Raw genomic sequence first — 15,799 nt, 5'->3', positions numbered from 1 at the left:
GTCACATGTGAGTGGAACAAATAGGGACTCAGCTCAGCGGTGCTGTAGCACTGGAAGGCAAGATGAAGGAGGAGCCAGAATTTTTATAGCTGTATAGTTGGCATAAAGCTTTTTTTTTAAGCACCTCTCCCCTCTGGGAAATAAAGAGGACCTTTAAATAGATGCTATCAATTAACCCTACAGCCTAATAATTTAAGATAGCTGATTTTACAGAGATCAAAGATTGTAGCTAAGCTAGACATTTTAACAACTTTTCTGAATTCGTGTGTTTGCATTTTGCTATTTTTTTTTTTCTGCTTTTAAACATTGCAGATCTGTTTGGGACCACTTTCACTGTTATCTTAGAGAATTTGCCCTATTTCTGGAAGGTAAAACAGTCAGCTTTAATGAAACTATTGATTTTTTCAGTGTGTGGAAGATCGTCTAACAATGAAATCCTCTTCATGCTCCAAAAATAGCACAGGCAGTTTCATTAGGTTCCTATCTGGGAAAAAAAACTTAAAGTCTATTTACATTGTGTCTTCTGTGCTTGGAGATTCCTGATACCTGTGGGTGATTGAGGGCTACATCTGAGTCTAGAAGTTTGATCCAAAGTCCACTGAAATGATGCGATTGGCATTTAATATTTGGGATGAAGAACTAGATTCTGAAGTGTCTTTGCCATTGGGAATGTTTCATTGGGAATGGCAAACAGCAAGTGAGTGATAGTATGTGTGCTTTTGTACCTTACATATGCCTTAAATACTCTCTATTTAGACAATCATGTCACTTCAAGTCATGGAAACCCAAGATGCTTATGTTGTTGGGTCACTACGTACATGTTACATGTATCACAGCACTGCCTTGACCTGCGTGCTCAGGATATGGAAGATCCCACAGCACATCTGCGCCTTTATAATATTAAAGCTGTTGCCTTTTCTCTCCTTGTCTTCGTACCAGATGATTGTCATTGTTGGTGTTAACAGAAGGTGTGTTTTGTATTTTTATGCATGCATGCACTGTTTGCAGACTGTGCCCTACTGTGTACCCACTTACACACATAGTCTGTAGGTGAAGTGTGCTTGTGGTATATTTTGGCAGTGTAAAGGATCTGCATGTTGAGGATAGTGTGTGTAGCATGTTCTGTGTGTGCTCCTTAAGTCTCCAGAAGCTGAGACAGCAAAAAATACGACTCCAATTTGTAGTAAGAAAGATTCAGTTTGAGAGTGCTTAATAATATGTTGAATTTTTTTGTCAGGTGTGTTAGCAAGTGCAATACTGCAGAGTTCCAAGACACTTTGGCATCCCGTAACAGCTCGCATTGTGCAAGAGTGAAGAACTGTAAGCTCAAATTGGAAACAACAAGGCAGGGTGGGAGGGCATGAGAGTGGAAAATAGTCAAGAAGGAGAAGTTAGTGAGAGTGGGGGATCTGGTACCTTGGGTTGCATGTTTTGGGTACCAGACCTGGCAGGCTGTAATCACAGTGGGATGCAGGAGTTATCTCATGTGTGACATGTCACAGGGGTGTAGTATTGGATTTGTACTTCTTCACAGCTGTTAATAAATGCCAGGTAGATTAGCTAAATGGCCCAAGCCGGCCTCAAATCCATGAGACTGTTAGAAACCAAAAAAATATCTAAATCCCAGTCTAAAGTTTTATCCCTTTGCTCAGACTCTTTCAGTATTTTTGTTTATTTAAAGGCTGACCTAGAACTTTTAAGGAAAATCCCTGGAGTTTATATTCCACTACTTTGCTCTGTAGCAGAGAAAGCTGGGAAATTGACAATATAGTAGCAACTAGTTTTAATAACTAATAATTTTTTAAATAGCCAACCACTGAACCCTGCCCATTGCCCTCCCTTTCCCCCAAAAGAGGGTGGTCAAAACCCTCCAAACCCATGAAAACCCTCATCACGACCCTTTGCAAAAAGCTGTGCAGGGGCTGGGACCGTCTCTGACTTCCCTGGGGTCTGTGGTGATCTGTGGGTTAAATGAAGGCTGGGTAGCACTGCTGTGGAACAGTTCTTTGAATGCCTGTGGGAATTATATTTTAAAATTGAGTGAAGGCACTTCCCTATCCCCCAAAAAATCAAAGCAACCTTATTTGTTGCTTAATTTGTCGGGTTTATTTTGTTTAATTTACAGCTTTCTGAGAAATGTTTTGTAGTCAAATTTTGTTGAGAAGTGCTTGAAATCACAGTTTCTTTTATACTGCTACAAAATAGAAACTGTCATGGTGAAGTCTGCTAAAATTAATATAGTGAAGGCAATAGTTAGGCTAACATTTTATATTAGCATAATAATGTAAATACTACGTAAGTTGTACTCTGTGCACACTGTGGATTGCATGCTTATCAGCATGCACGTTTCATTTCTCATTATTTGAAATCTCTGTTAATGTTGGGGTTATATAAAGGGGCTTGATATTAATTAAAACTTTATTTCATTTTGATTCAAGTCAAATTGAACAAATTCAAATTGAACAAATACTCTTTCAAAATACATAGTGGGGGTGGGGGGGAAAGAAATAATAGGGTCATAATGTGTTTTGCAATGTTAGTGTCCAAGCAAAGCCTACAGGACATTCTAGCAGGTACCCTGTGCTTCTGTCTTATTTGTGTGACTAGAATAGTTCAGAAAAGCCAGTGTGTTTATATCACACAGTATTTGGGGCAGAGTTACTTTTTCAGTTTTGGGGGCTGCTAATAATACAGAGATTGTTATAACTTTGTTCATATCTGTAGATGTTTCAAAGCAGGTGATGTAAATGTGTATATGTTTACTCAAATAACTTTTGACGTCTCTACTGTCAAGCATTCACCAACAACCATCATTCTTGTAGATTTTCAAGAGCATTTATCAGCATCTGTCAACAAGTAGTAAGTGAGGGCAAATGTATGAGAATTGTATATGTCTGTGGTGTAGGGAATGGATCAAAAGTGACTCCCAGCTGGACGCATTTTCTGTGCTGTAAAGGTGCTGTGGGGCTGGCTGCAGCCCAGCACGGCCCATCAGTCTTGTCTGCTGACTGCTCTGAGCTGGGCTGATGTTCAGCTTTTTTCTGGTTTTCCTGTTGGACTGAAGAATTGTGTGTTTTCTTCAGAAACTGAGCTCTCCACATTACTTTTGAATACATAGCAAGCTGTATACGTTGCCTTATTATTAGCAAATCACAGTGTTAATCTCTTTATAGCACTGTGTGTGTGCATGGAACATGGAACTCCTTTTTGTTTAATCACCCAAATTTCAGTTGTTTCAATGTCTACCTTAAAAAAGAAAATAGAAAATGTCTTGCTTTAATTTCTCATGTCCACTAATAGTCTGTAGCATGGCAACAGTGTGGTCAGGTGGCATCTGTGGGCTCTAGCAGCTTTAGTGAGGTTGGTTTGCTCACCTCTCACCTCACTGGGGCAGCCTGAGCTATGTGTAGGCGTTGCACTGTGAGCTCCTGGGTGACCGTCACTGGGAAGGGTAATTAAAGGATGACACCAGGAGTTCCCTGGCACACAAACCCCACAGGGCAAGAAACAAGGAGAATATGCAGGTGATCTCCAGGGTGGACTCCAGTTAATTATTGTAATGGTGTCACAGGCAGTATAATGACTGAAACAGTGCTGTGTGTGCCACAGAGTCCTGGACCCCTGTGCTAGTGCCTGAGGCAGGGGCTGGGAATGAAACACCCCACAGGATGTAACCCAGGAGGTGCTGAGCATCCTGCTGCTGTCCCATTGTAACCCTGTAAAGGGGCCTTTCATCCCAGATCCTGGAACAACTATAGAGGCAGAGACTGTCTTTGGCCAGTGGGACTGGAGGGCTCAGTACCCTGTAGAACCAGGTCCCATGACAGAAGATGATGGATTTTGAGGTCAGCACCCCAATTCTTATGTAGTTGTGATGGGAGTGACCTTGAGTTACTAACAGATTTGGCTGGAAAAGAGGCAATTGGCAGGAGTAGATAGTACCTTGGAAAATCAATCACTGGAAAAATACCTGGTGAAAAATGCAACCTGTTTATTGGCTGAAGTCTGGAAGAAAAGAAAAAACAAACAAGGAAAGATATCAGCACTCTTAGTTTTCTATTATGAAACTCAGTAATCTTCTGCAAATGAAAGTGATTTCTAGAGTAAATGAAGCGTTCAATGACAAAATCCACTATTGTGTTTAAAAAAAAAAAAAAAACCTCTGGAAATATTTTGGCCATTCCAAGTCCTGAGAGTGATAGAGATGGTCATTTAACTCAATTTAGCCTTCCAGTAGGTAAAAGTGGCTTGAGGGGTGGTCTGGCTGCAGCTGTGGGTTTAGGAAGATGATGATAGCCTTAATTTCCCATAGAGACTTTGGGGACTGTAATGTTGACATTGAAATGAAACTATTGACCACAGCTTGCTCTGTCAGTGTTTGTCTGGTTTGAATAAAGGATGTATTAATTCAGGTGTTAGAACTACTTGAGAGAGCTAGGAAATGTATTAAAACATTCTCAAATTTTTTTACCATAAGTGTCTGTACTACAGCTGTGTGTGTGGGTTTTTTAATTTTTTTTCTTCTTCCAAAATGTTTTATCCATGCTACTAGTTGATCAAAACCCAGTGAAGCAATACACAGCAGTTTTTGAAAAATGCTTGTAAGCTTTTTCCGTCTCAGTGTGCCCAGTATGTTTGATCAGCTTGTATAATTTCAGGAGTTCTGTTTGCATGCTGTTGTTGCAAAGGGTTGAGCCAAATACAATTCATAGACATATACATATATATTTTTCCTTTAGAAGAATCCACACGGCTTAAAGCAGTGGGAGATTGCTGATAGCTCAATTATTAGTAGTACTTTAACCCGCTAACACAGTCTCATTATTTATCTTGAGACTCCTTCATTTGTTTTATTTAATTTCTCAGCTGATAAATTCCATCTCCTGGGATACTCAGTGTTTTCAGTCTTAATTGGTTACTGATCGGCTCTTCCATCAGCTGATACCAGCCTGAAGATACTGTGCCAATCCTTCCTTGATATGTTTCAGGATTTGTACAAGAGAAATCTAGCTTTCCTATTAACTCTTCCTTTCTTTTAATATAAAAATTTGCCTAAAATATCAACTTCCTCAAGGCTGTTAAGAGCAAACCTCATTTGGATTTGAGTATTTAGTTTCCTTCACATTTTTCTAAGTTTAGGAGACAAAGTAGTTTTATTGAGCTCTCTGGAAGTTTTTCCTTAAAATCTCCCAGTGTTAAGTGAGAAGACAAGATGTTTGAATGCTTGTGTTTGCAGTGTTACCATGAGTGCTCCTATGGGAAGGGCTGGAAAAGCCCCCAGCTGTGGGAACTCATGAGCTCCTGGTGGAAATCAATAGGAGCCACATGTGACTCCTCTTTGCACTTTTCAGAAACCCTCTTCTCCGAGTCAGTAGGCTGTGTTGAGAGATGGTCTGGTGTGACTGGGAGCCCAGTGCCCATGGGATTGTATGGGCTGGTGCTGGAGCACCCTCCCCACTGAACCCTTCCCCTGGATCTGCTGAGAAGATTGAGCAAGGGCCAAATCTTGCCCAGACCAAGCTGTGCTCTCACACTGGTGGAAACAGCAGAGCTGTCCTTTGAGGCCAGTGGATAGAAACCACAACAAGTCAGCACAGCAGTCTTGTCTTTGTGGGGAAAACTGTAGCAATTTAACTTTTATTTAGTCATTAAACCTGAGAGAACCCTTATGTGGGCACCAGCCTCTGAAAACACAGGGAAAGGCTCCACAGGTGTGGGTGTGTTTGTTGTTTGGGTTTGTTTGCTTGTTTCTTTTTTTTTTATTTGTGTCAGGCAGCACAGTTGTTCAGGTAAATCCCTTTTGCCCTGTTTTGCCTGTTTTGCTGCAGCAGGGACAGCAGCAGGGTGCTCAGCACCTCCCGGGTTACATCCTGTGGGGTGTTTCATTCCCAGCCCCTGCCTCGGGCACTAGCACAGGGGTGCAGGACTCTGTGTGCCTGGGTGGGGAGGTGGGCTCCTGGGCTATCCACACTCATGTGTCTACACTACCCGTACAACAGGAGCCGAGTGCTAACTGCAGTTCTTCTAGTTTACAACATAAAATAATAATGATAGTAATTCCCAGTGCAAATTCACAGCAGTGAAACTTGAGAGTGGGATCAGGCCCACATGCAAAGCTGTTAGATCCTTTAATGTTACTTGTGTCAACAAAACAAATCTCTTTTTGGAATAGGAGGTGAGAGAATAAGGAGAGATTTTTGTAGTTGTATTTGCAGTTTCCTCTTCACTCTAGAAATTCTTTATCCTTTCACACACAGTTAAGAATTAGCCATTTATTCTTAATGCTGGCGATGCAGTCTTTGATATTTAAAATGGAATGTGTTCCTTTTTGATGCTCTGTGGTTTTGAATGAAGTACATGCTAGCGGCTTAATGGTGCAGAACAGTTAGATACTGGCTGTTTTTTTCTTTCTATATTATTTCATCATTCAAAAAAAATTAGATATATTTCTAAAAAGAAGAGACTGTGAATTGTTTGTGCGGTGAAATTGTCTTCACATTCTTGTCATTCTCTTCTAAGTTGAAATCGTTTAATAGCTATGAACTGTCACATTTCTTGTAAATTATAACTGCATCAAGCTGTGCTGACAAAATGTCCCTGCAAAACTGTTAATATGCATTGTCATTTTAAGCATGAAACAGTTTAGCTAATGATTTATCTCTTATAATGCAGCACTTGGGGCAGCTGTATGATTTGTCTCTTTAGCAAGTCAAGTAATTTCTTTAACAAAATGTTAAGCACAGATGGGCCATAGGCTGTCAGTTAACCATTATTGTGCATGCATCTGCTTGCCTTCAATGCACTGTTTTATGTATTCAGCCACTTACTTAGGCACAGCTCTCTGAAAAGCGGAACCTACTCTGATTGGCAAATAAAATGTTCATTTGTCTCTTCTTCCTATTGTTTTGTTTTGGTAACACATGTCAGCAGCTCAATTACTCAGTTCATTAACAGCTCCCAATGGACATGATGGCCAACCCATGATAAGGAGGGTGATTGTGGCACATATGGTCAATAATAGCCTGTCTCTTGGTAATTGTAAATAAAAGTCACTGTTGGCCATTTCCTTTTACTGCAGCTACTGTTTTCCTTTTCACTTCGCTGTACAAAGCACATTTCTCTATGTGAATCAGCTCAAACAAAATAAAAATGCCATCCACTTATCTTGGGAAAATCACTTTTATCAGTGATGTGGCGGTTGTTACTTTTCTGTGCTGACTTTTTTTTCAGCTTAGAGATCAGAGGAGATGGGATCGCTCTTTTCCAATTCCAGTAACAGGTTAATTACTCTTATTCATCAGTTTACTTAAACAGCATCATATTTTCTCCCCATTTCTCTCATTTTTTCACTGCAGACTTTGTAAAGTTCCTGTGAAATTTAAAAAAAAAGCCGTTTACAATGATTCTGCAAGTATGGCCTTTGCAAATAGCGTTCTTCAAAGGGGTTATTGAAGTGTGACTCAATTCTTGTTAGATGAGCGATATTCATGTCTGGAACAGAGGTTTGCTTTTTTGGTTTAGTTTCTTGTATTTTAATATATCATAATCAAAATGACAGTAGAAAGTAACTTTAGTACTGGGTATTATTTAACATTGTACAAAGTATTCTGTTGCTTTCTAGCAACACTGATAATTCTCTTGTATATTTGCTGTTCATAGAAAGTGAACAGTGAAATAGATAAAATTGCAGCTCTGAGTGCTGGTAAACTTGCTAAAATTGCTTGGGTGGGAGCGCCACAACCTCAGACTTAAGGGTGCTCTTCTAACCTTGGGAGCATGCTTTATCTTAGATAAATACGGCGTTCAGTTGTGGTGTCTTAAAGAGCTCACAGGTGGCTGGGGGGTGACTCCAGGCCCCCTGAGTTCCTGCCATACTCATAACTGATCTGCAGTCTCCACCCAGGGCTGTGGGCACTCAGGGAGTTGTTGAGTGTCAGAGTTTATTTGTCCTGTTTTGATTAGCACCGACCTGGCAGGGCGTATTTTCTTTGCAATGGCTTCTTGCTGTGACAGGGAGGTTTTGGGAGGAGAGGGGAGCCTGGCGTCAAGTTTCCCCAGGCAAATACAGCAAAAAGAAGGGCTGATGCTCTAGGAGGGGAGGTTGTGGGTCGGCTCCAAAGTCTTCATTGTATTTTGTATGCAAATATGAGCCTGCCTCTAAACTGGACTGCTCAGAGTGGAGGAGAAATGCTGAAAGTAGGAAATGAAGATGCTGGTTTATTTTCCTGTGGACTTTATTTTGAGGAAAGAAAGGATGCCTGATGTGTTTCTAGCCCGTTGCCTGTTGAAATGCCAGCTGCTGAGAGCCTCCCCCAACACAAACACGGATGAGGGGAGGAATGCACTGCTGGCCACCTACCCCTGCTCCCAGCCTCGCAGCAAGCCAGCGTACGTGGTTTATTTAGCTGGTGCCTGAGGTGACTGATTTCCCCCATAGTGGGGCATTTCTCCCAGCTCGCCCCACCTTTCCTCTGTAATTCACCCGCAGTGTGATGGAGGGTTGTGCCCGAGGCCCATCACCTCTGGCAGGGAGAGGCAGTCTGGGAGAGACCCCCTCCAGGTGCTGCAGTTTGGGGTGGCTGGATTAACCCCTGCTGTGCATCCCCTGCATCATGTCCCCCCCCCAGCCCACCGCCCCCCTGGCCCCCGCTGCAGCCGCCTTTGTGCCTCCGCATCCTGCCAGGCAGGTGTCAGAGCCCTGAATGCGGGCAAAGGCTCCGCTGATGGATACCACAGATGGAGCGTGGAAATCGGCCGAATAGGCCTCAGCCACAGGCTGTTTCTTAGGACCCAACAAAAGACTTCCAAATAAGTCAACAAAAATCCCCGAAGATCACAAAGAAAAAGTGTCATTTGTCATTTGCTGGGGGTTTGTGTGGGGGTAGCGGCGCCCCTGCGCTCCTCCTCGCCTGCACCCGAGTAAACACGAGGGAGGTCACCCACGTCCCTTTGGGGCGAAAGGCGGTGGGATCAGACAGCCATTGGTGGGACCCGCTGCCGAACCCCCAAAGCTGGGGATGTCACAGCCGTAGCCTTGAGTCACAGAGATGTGGCATGAGGGAGAGAGCCTGTGAAGTTAATCATGCATGAATAAAGAAATGGGAAGATCCAAGGAGGGTAGCTAACAAATAAAACTGCCACCAGAACCCACCCTAGCCTTTGGCTTTTTTGTCTTATTTTAGCAAGATCCATAGCTACGCAGAATTTATCTAGGGCAGACCCCAGGCTCTTATGCTTAGAGGAAGAGGCTCCATAACATTTTCTTTTTTTTAAAACTTCACAGTGACATAACGATAGCCAGAGAAGCTGTGCCTTCACGGGCCACAGAAAGACAACCTCTGCCTGTGTTTGTCAGGTGCACTGTGCTGCACCGGTAATGTATGGGCTTTAAATGGTTGTCATGTTTTTGTTATTTAATTATTCAAATGGAATGTCTTGCTGAGAGGAAGAACAACCTACAGAATGACCTCTTGTGCATTATTTTGTTAGTTTCTTTTTTTTGGTCCCGATGTGTCTACTTATAGTGTTTGGAAAAGGGACCATTGCAGAGCTCCAGGTGATCAAATACCTACAACACTGGGCAGAGGTTGTTTTCATATTATGGTGATAACTGCCATGCAGTGTTTCCTCGGGCCACCAGACAGGTCAGAAGGGGTTAAAGGACAAATAACTGCTCTTTAATTCTGTAATTTCTTCCTTCTTTAATTAAACTTAATGGATCAGCTACTGGTAGTGCTTTCAGACAGGTGTCCCATTTTAGGTGCTACAGTAAGGAGGGAAGTGGTGATCCCCAGGGGTCTGGCTGGGGATCCCCCAGATGCTGGGGAGTCTCCTCCTTTCTCCTGTTTGTAGCTTGAGAGGTTGGAGTATTAACATCATTAAGACAACTGTAAAGATTACCGATATGTATGTTGTATGTTCTGTGGAGGTGATGGAGACAAAAATAACTCGGCTAAAATGTGACCACCTTTATCTGTGCTGAATAGTATCTTGTTGCAACGTGGAAGTCAGAGGATCTCTTCGTGAGATACTGCTTAGCAAAAGGGCAATATGCTACGGCTATTGAGCATATGGAAAACAAATACTGCTTTTATCAAAGTCTGAGGTGTATCCAATTTATGTGCTTAGCAAATACTCTGATAGGCTTCTTACCTACATAACATTTTAATAATGTTATTTTTAAAAGGAAAAATAAGAACAAAAACCTTCTTGAAACTAATGACCTTTAAGATTTAGAAATAAAACCAACATAGTCTGTAGCACAACTATCATTTGAGATGACATTAGTCTGATTTTAATATTGCAGATCAAACAAGACAAAGAAACTCAATGTTTTCCATAAAGCTGCACATAGCAGCCAGGCCCAGTGAAGGGTAACACCAATGAAATCAGATAGAAATAGAAACCATTTCATTTGAGAAATGTTTTCTCTGTACTTTATTTTTATTATTTTCTCTCTAAATGTTTGCACTTGATTAGATACATTGTCCTGGACTCTCAGATACTTTGTTCAGCTGTTTTTTTCTGACTGGTTTGCCTTTGTGTCTTTCATACACTGCTTAATGAAATGTAAAGCTAAAATGAAGTTAAGTCAGTGTGTCAGTTGTGCATTCCCATTGCTGCATGAATGTAAGGTGCAGGGAAACGTCACAAGATTTTGCTAAGTCTTCATAAAATGTTTTCAGAAAGACCACTATAGGTCTTACTCCCTATCCAGTTGGTGAGGGAATTCAGGTCAGAAATTTAGCAATAAAGGTCCACTATTTAAAGTGGAGTGCACAGTTTAAGCTGCCTTTTTAGTTTAGTTTTGTTTGAAGAAGAAACATACATATGTGTAGAGTCTGAAAGAGAGTATCTAAAGATTTCCTGAGATCAGGGAATTTATTTTTTTTAAACTCGTTGTACACAACTGAAGGCAACTTTCATCAGAGAAGTTGTCTCCAAAAGGGACATTCCTGAGCTCTTTTTGAGATGTTACCGTGTCAGGAGTGGTCAGAGTGCACTACTGGCCAACATGACCCTGCTGGCCTGGCTAGTGTGCTCTCCTGCAACAGCTCTTCTGCTTAAGGTGGGTGATCTGTATCTGAGGCTAACATAGGGAAATTATATTTTAAATATCCTGTGTTTCTTTTTATTTTTGAACAGCACTGTGAAGCTGTCCATGGAGGGCTGTAACTTGGCAGTTGCTGGGGAAGGCAGGTGTCACTTGAGTCCCTAACTGAGAAGATTTGGGATTTGTCACTAACTCAGACAATGTATTATGTTCATTTCGGGGTACCCTAGATTTTCTTGTTTAATGAACTTGAACTGTTTGGGATGAGATCTTCGTGCTGATTCCCATTTGTTCTCGAGGACAATATTCTCTAGATGAACAACATCATAATCCAGTCTTACTTGGCACAAAACTTCTGTGCAAGTAAGAGACTCTGGGAGTTGGATCTTTTCACAGTAGGTTGATGCTGAGCTCTAGTGGAGCTTCTCTTGATGTCCTGTGTTTGTGGGGTCCAAGATATCGATGATGCTGGGACAATGAAGATAGCTTTCACATAAGAGCCTCTGGTCTAGCAGTGATTGTTCTTTCTTTGGTATGCAGAAATTCATAAACTCTTCAGCTGAATTTTCTGAAAAAGCATTTTGCCTTTCTCATGCTGTAAGACTAAGTAAACAGATTAGGTGTATTTATTAGTTCAAACAGCTTGAGTGAAATTGGAAATGTAAGATAGCTGGGAATGATCATGGTAGGGGGTTTTAGCTGGAGCTTGAGAAGCAGTGATTTCTTTTTGGCTTTGTGTTCTCAGTTACTTCCAAATAAATCTCGTTAAGAAGATTATTTTAAATCAATGTCTATATCAGTAATTCATTTGGCATTATTGAATTAGTAGAAACAATGTTTGTATTTCAACTGAACAAGCAGTTTCAGCATCGCTGGGGAGTGTCTGCCCTCTTTAGGTGGTTTCCCTTGAAGACTCGGGGAGTGCTTGTCGCCTAGGACAGCAGCTGTCTGCACCAGTCTACTCCTTTGGTTTGCTACTGTTTGTTGGAGAAATAATACGGTTGAGCACGGGCAGAGGCTTTGCTGTGTTCACAGCTGTAGCGATGGGTTCAGCCGTGGCTGGGCTGTAGCTGGAGTTCACTTGATTGCCCAGGAGCACAGGGTCACCGGGCAGCGACACCAGCACCTGGCTGTGTGGGACCTCCCCCTCTCCACGGCCATGGGACCCAGTAAGAGTTTCAGTTCTGATTTATCTTTAAACTGCTCATCACAAGAACTGGTAGCCCCTTCCTGGGTCATGGACGTGCTGTATGTGGTCTGTTTATTGCTGACTTTCCTAAAGTACTGACTCAGAGTGTGGTGTGAGGGGCCTTTGGTGCAACGCAGCCCGGCTGTTTTGCAGTCATGTTCCCTGGAGGCCAAGCATCAACATATCTGTGTGTAGCTGTTCTCTGTGCTGGAAAACCTCCCAAGGTGATGAGGAACAATGATGAAACCTTAGAAGAAGGAGCAATGCAGTTTGTATATTTCAACTCTTGTCATTACACATGCTGGAGTCTCCTTGCTTTAGCATAATAACTAGAAGAGTCAAGTCAGAATACTGCTCTGAGCTGTTGTTACAGGGCTTCTCTGTGCTATGTGTGTGTGTCTCTCTCTATTTATTTATTTATTGATTTATTTATTTGGTGGTGGTGTTTTTGTGCGTAGTGTTTTGTTTGGGTATGCGTGTGTTTGTTGTGGTTTTTTTGTTTGTTTTTTTCCTCTGCATATTAACACTTGCCTGGCCCGTCCTAAGGTTATATTAGGTGGTCCTAAGGCAGGCAAGTTGCAGATGAGTGGGAATTTTTAAATGTGCTGAGATATACTAAGACAAACATAGCTAAAATACTGTTCAGAGTATAAGACAAATACTACATGTGACATGAAGTAAATAAATATGTACATGTATATGAGAATTAATTTCTTCAATAGCTCTCCCCATTCCTTTGTATTCACTTTCATAACAATTTCAGCAGTAAGGTCTCAGTGATGGATCTATAGGGAAGGTCTCATGGGTGTGTGTCTATGAAGTTGAAATGTTTAAGTTACAATACACACACCAGTGTGACAAATATTTATATCAGTTCAACCATTCAGGGAAAGGAATGAGGTCACATTGCTTGTCTGATTGCTTGGGACTAAGCAGGACTACTCAAGTTTTTAAAACACTTCCAAACTGCTGGAGGAGTTAGAACAAAGAAATTGAATAATTCGTTTACTCAAAAAGATTTCTGGAGGTCCTTAAATATTCTTGGGCCAGGAAAAGGTGCTAAACTCGTAGCTGAGATTTTGACAAGTGTTGATTTGTTTGAGCACATTTGCACAACGTAATGTTTAACTCTGATTTGTTTCTTACTTTTTTGAAATCTGCCAACTTAGCTCTGAGTCATGGGGGCAAAAGCAGCTTTTCCATACAAGAAGATATCATCAATTGATCCAATATTTTGCCCCCCCCCCCCTTTTTTTTTTCTTTCTACACTATTAAAGCTAATTTTTGTCTTTTTTCTCTTTTTGAGCATCAGCACCCCAGTCTGATGAAGGCTCTGACATCGATTCTGAACCAGATTTACCTTTAAAAAGAAAGCAGCGTCGTAGCAGGACAACCTTTACAGCAGAGCAACTGGAAGAGCTGGAAAGAGCTTTTGAGAGGACACACTACCCTGACATTTATACTAGGGAAGAACTCGCGCAAAGAGCCAAGCTCACAGAGGCTCGTGTCCAGGTATGTATTTAAAAGCTGCCTGACAAAGGGAATATCCTGTTCTGTTAGCATGTCCATCCTTTTATATTCTTATGTGATCATACTCTTGGGTAGAAGGCAAACGTGAAGCTATATTATTTACAAACTTAGGGCTTTTTGTATCTGTACATGGACATGGATTTTTTCAACTGCTTAAGAACACGACTTTAAAAAAAAAGTTGCGTTTTCCACAGTAATTGTTCCATATCTACCATGAATATAATACTGAGCCTTTGGAGAAGAAGGTCTATTATCCCAGTTTGTTGTTTTATGCATTTGACAGCACTCTTCATGTAATCAGGTCAGATGTTGTTGCCAGTTTATAGTTATTGAACTGTTTTCATTTGTTGTTGTTTGGGTCTTTCAGGCATTAACACAGGAGAGAAAAATGTTTTAAAAAGGACAATGTGTCTGTAGAGCCATGCAAGTTACTGGTGCAGTATCTACAGTTTACTTTTAGATTAGCTTTTGAAGTTCACTTGATTTAAACATTGTAATGTTTTTTTTTTATCCCTGCTGTCAGTTTAACCCAAAATAAAGTAACCCTCAAATAACTGTTAGATCTTCACCACTTCACGTAGATCTGGATTGTCTAAAACAAGGCAACATGCTAGAGGAGTAAACCGTAGTGTTGATTTAAATCTTTAAAAAAAAGCATGAACCTGGATTTTCAGATGTCCAAACCTAAATAATTCTGGAATAAACTGCACCCTGGAGTTCAGGTTCAGACTAGGACTTAATCTGTTTCATGGCACAGAAGCACGGCCTGTAAAATGTTCAATACCACAGGCAGAATCCTCTGCTGGTCTCTTACTTCTTGACATCTAAGAGTTGTTTGGAAAACTATGCCCTGTTTGAATTGGTCGGAGTTGCAAGTGTTTGTAATCAAATGTGCTGTTGGGTGACAAGCAAAATGTTGCAGCCTGTGATCTAACCAAGGAGGAGAAATTAACAGTAACTTGTGATCTAGCCAAGGATACAAGTGAATTTGGTTGCTTTGGTGAAACTCTTATGTTTTGACCTTTGGAGCTCAGATGAGGCATTCATATGCTAAGAGCTGAAATAAGCAACACAGGATATCCCTCTGCCTGTATAAGACAAGCATGCATATTGGAGCATGACTGTATGATTGAGTATCTGTCTTGAAAGATCCAGACTTTTTCACTTTTACCTGATAAATATTTTTGCAGAAGACTTCACACCACGTTTCTTGTAAGTGTTTGTTATGACTGAGAGAAAACCAAATGTATGGATGAATTTGTCTGGAAGGCAAACTCAGCGGTGCATGACTCTTTTCTTAACATTTATACAAAGCGAAATGCTTGCAAAACGACTTCATGTACAGACTTGGGCCAGGTAAGGCCTAATCAAGCCCTAGGAATCATCCACACACAGACATAATAAAGATAAATTCCTACACAAGTTCTGTTAGCAAGATGAATGGGATCTAAGATATGACGTTTCAGGCTATGTTAGCTTCAGTGGAAAAAAATGATAAAATGAAAAAGACCTTGTTCATGTTTTTTCTAAATCAATGACCCACAGCTAGAAGAAAAGCAGAGCTCTCATTAACATAACAGCTGTCCTAATGTGGCTTTAACCCTGTGACTTTTTACATTCCTTATGGCTTCCTTGGTTCCCTTGAGACGCATCCTGTCTCACACCATTCCTATGATCTACAGCCTCACAAATTCCCCGGTACTTCTGACATATGGATATTTTACCTAACCCAGCATGGAAGAAAGTTCCCAGTCGATCAATGATTAAAATACCAGAACAAAACCTTTCTGGATTAAAGATCAGCTGGGGTCGAAGTAGCCAGCCTGTGGGCAGTTTCCTAGAGCACTCCATCTGTCTGGTACCCTTGAAACCTGGCAGTGTGGTTTAGCAGTGGATTAAGGGATACAGGATTTGCCTTATCAGCATTCAGCACCTCTCTATAGCCCCTTAAAATAGCCACCTATGATGGGCATGAAATAAAAGATGACCTGTGAAAAGAAAATAACCCTATGAGAGAGCTGGAGGGT

General features: G+C 41.3%; 1 protein-coding gene across 3 annotated transcripts in view; it reads left to right on the top strand.

The window, feature by feature from the left end:
• The window catches only part of PAX3 (paired box 3), a gene marked incomplete at both ends in the record, with an annotated part of 74,337 nt that overhangs the window by 35,610 nt on the left and 22,928 nt on the right, over positions 1 to 15,799 (top strand). For 2 of the 3 annotated variants that reach the window (XM_080350111.1, XM_080350110.1), the window contains one exon: positions 13,549 to 13,754. In XM_080350111.1, coding sequence (XP_080206237.1) covers positions 13,549 to 13,754 — 206 coding nt within the window. The remainder of the gene's footprint in view (positions 1 to 13,548; positions 13,755 to 15,799) is intronic. The other variant, XM_080350112.1, reaches the window with a different exon arrangement.

Source organism: Nesoenas mayeri (genome assembly GCF_963082525.1).
Source record: "Nesoenas mayeri genome assembly, chromosome: 9".
Taxonomy (NCBI): Eukaryota; Metazoa; Chordata; class Aves; order Columbiformes; family Columbidae; genus Nesoenas; species Nesoenas mayeri.
The sequence above is the reverse complement of the archived record's forward strand: the minus strand, read 5'-3'. Positions and strand labels throughout refer to the sequence as shown.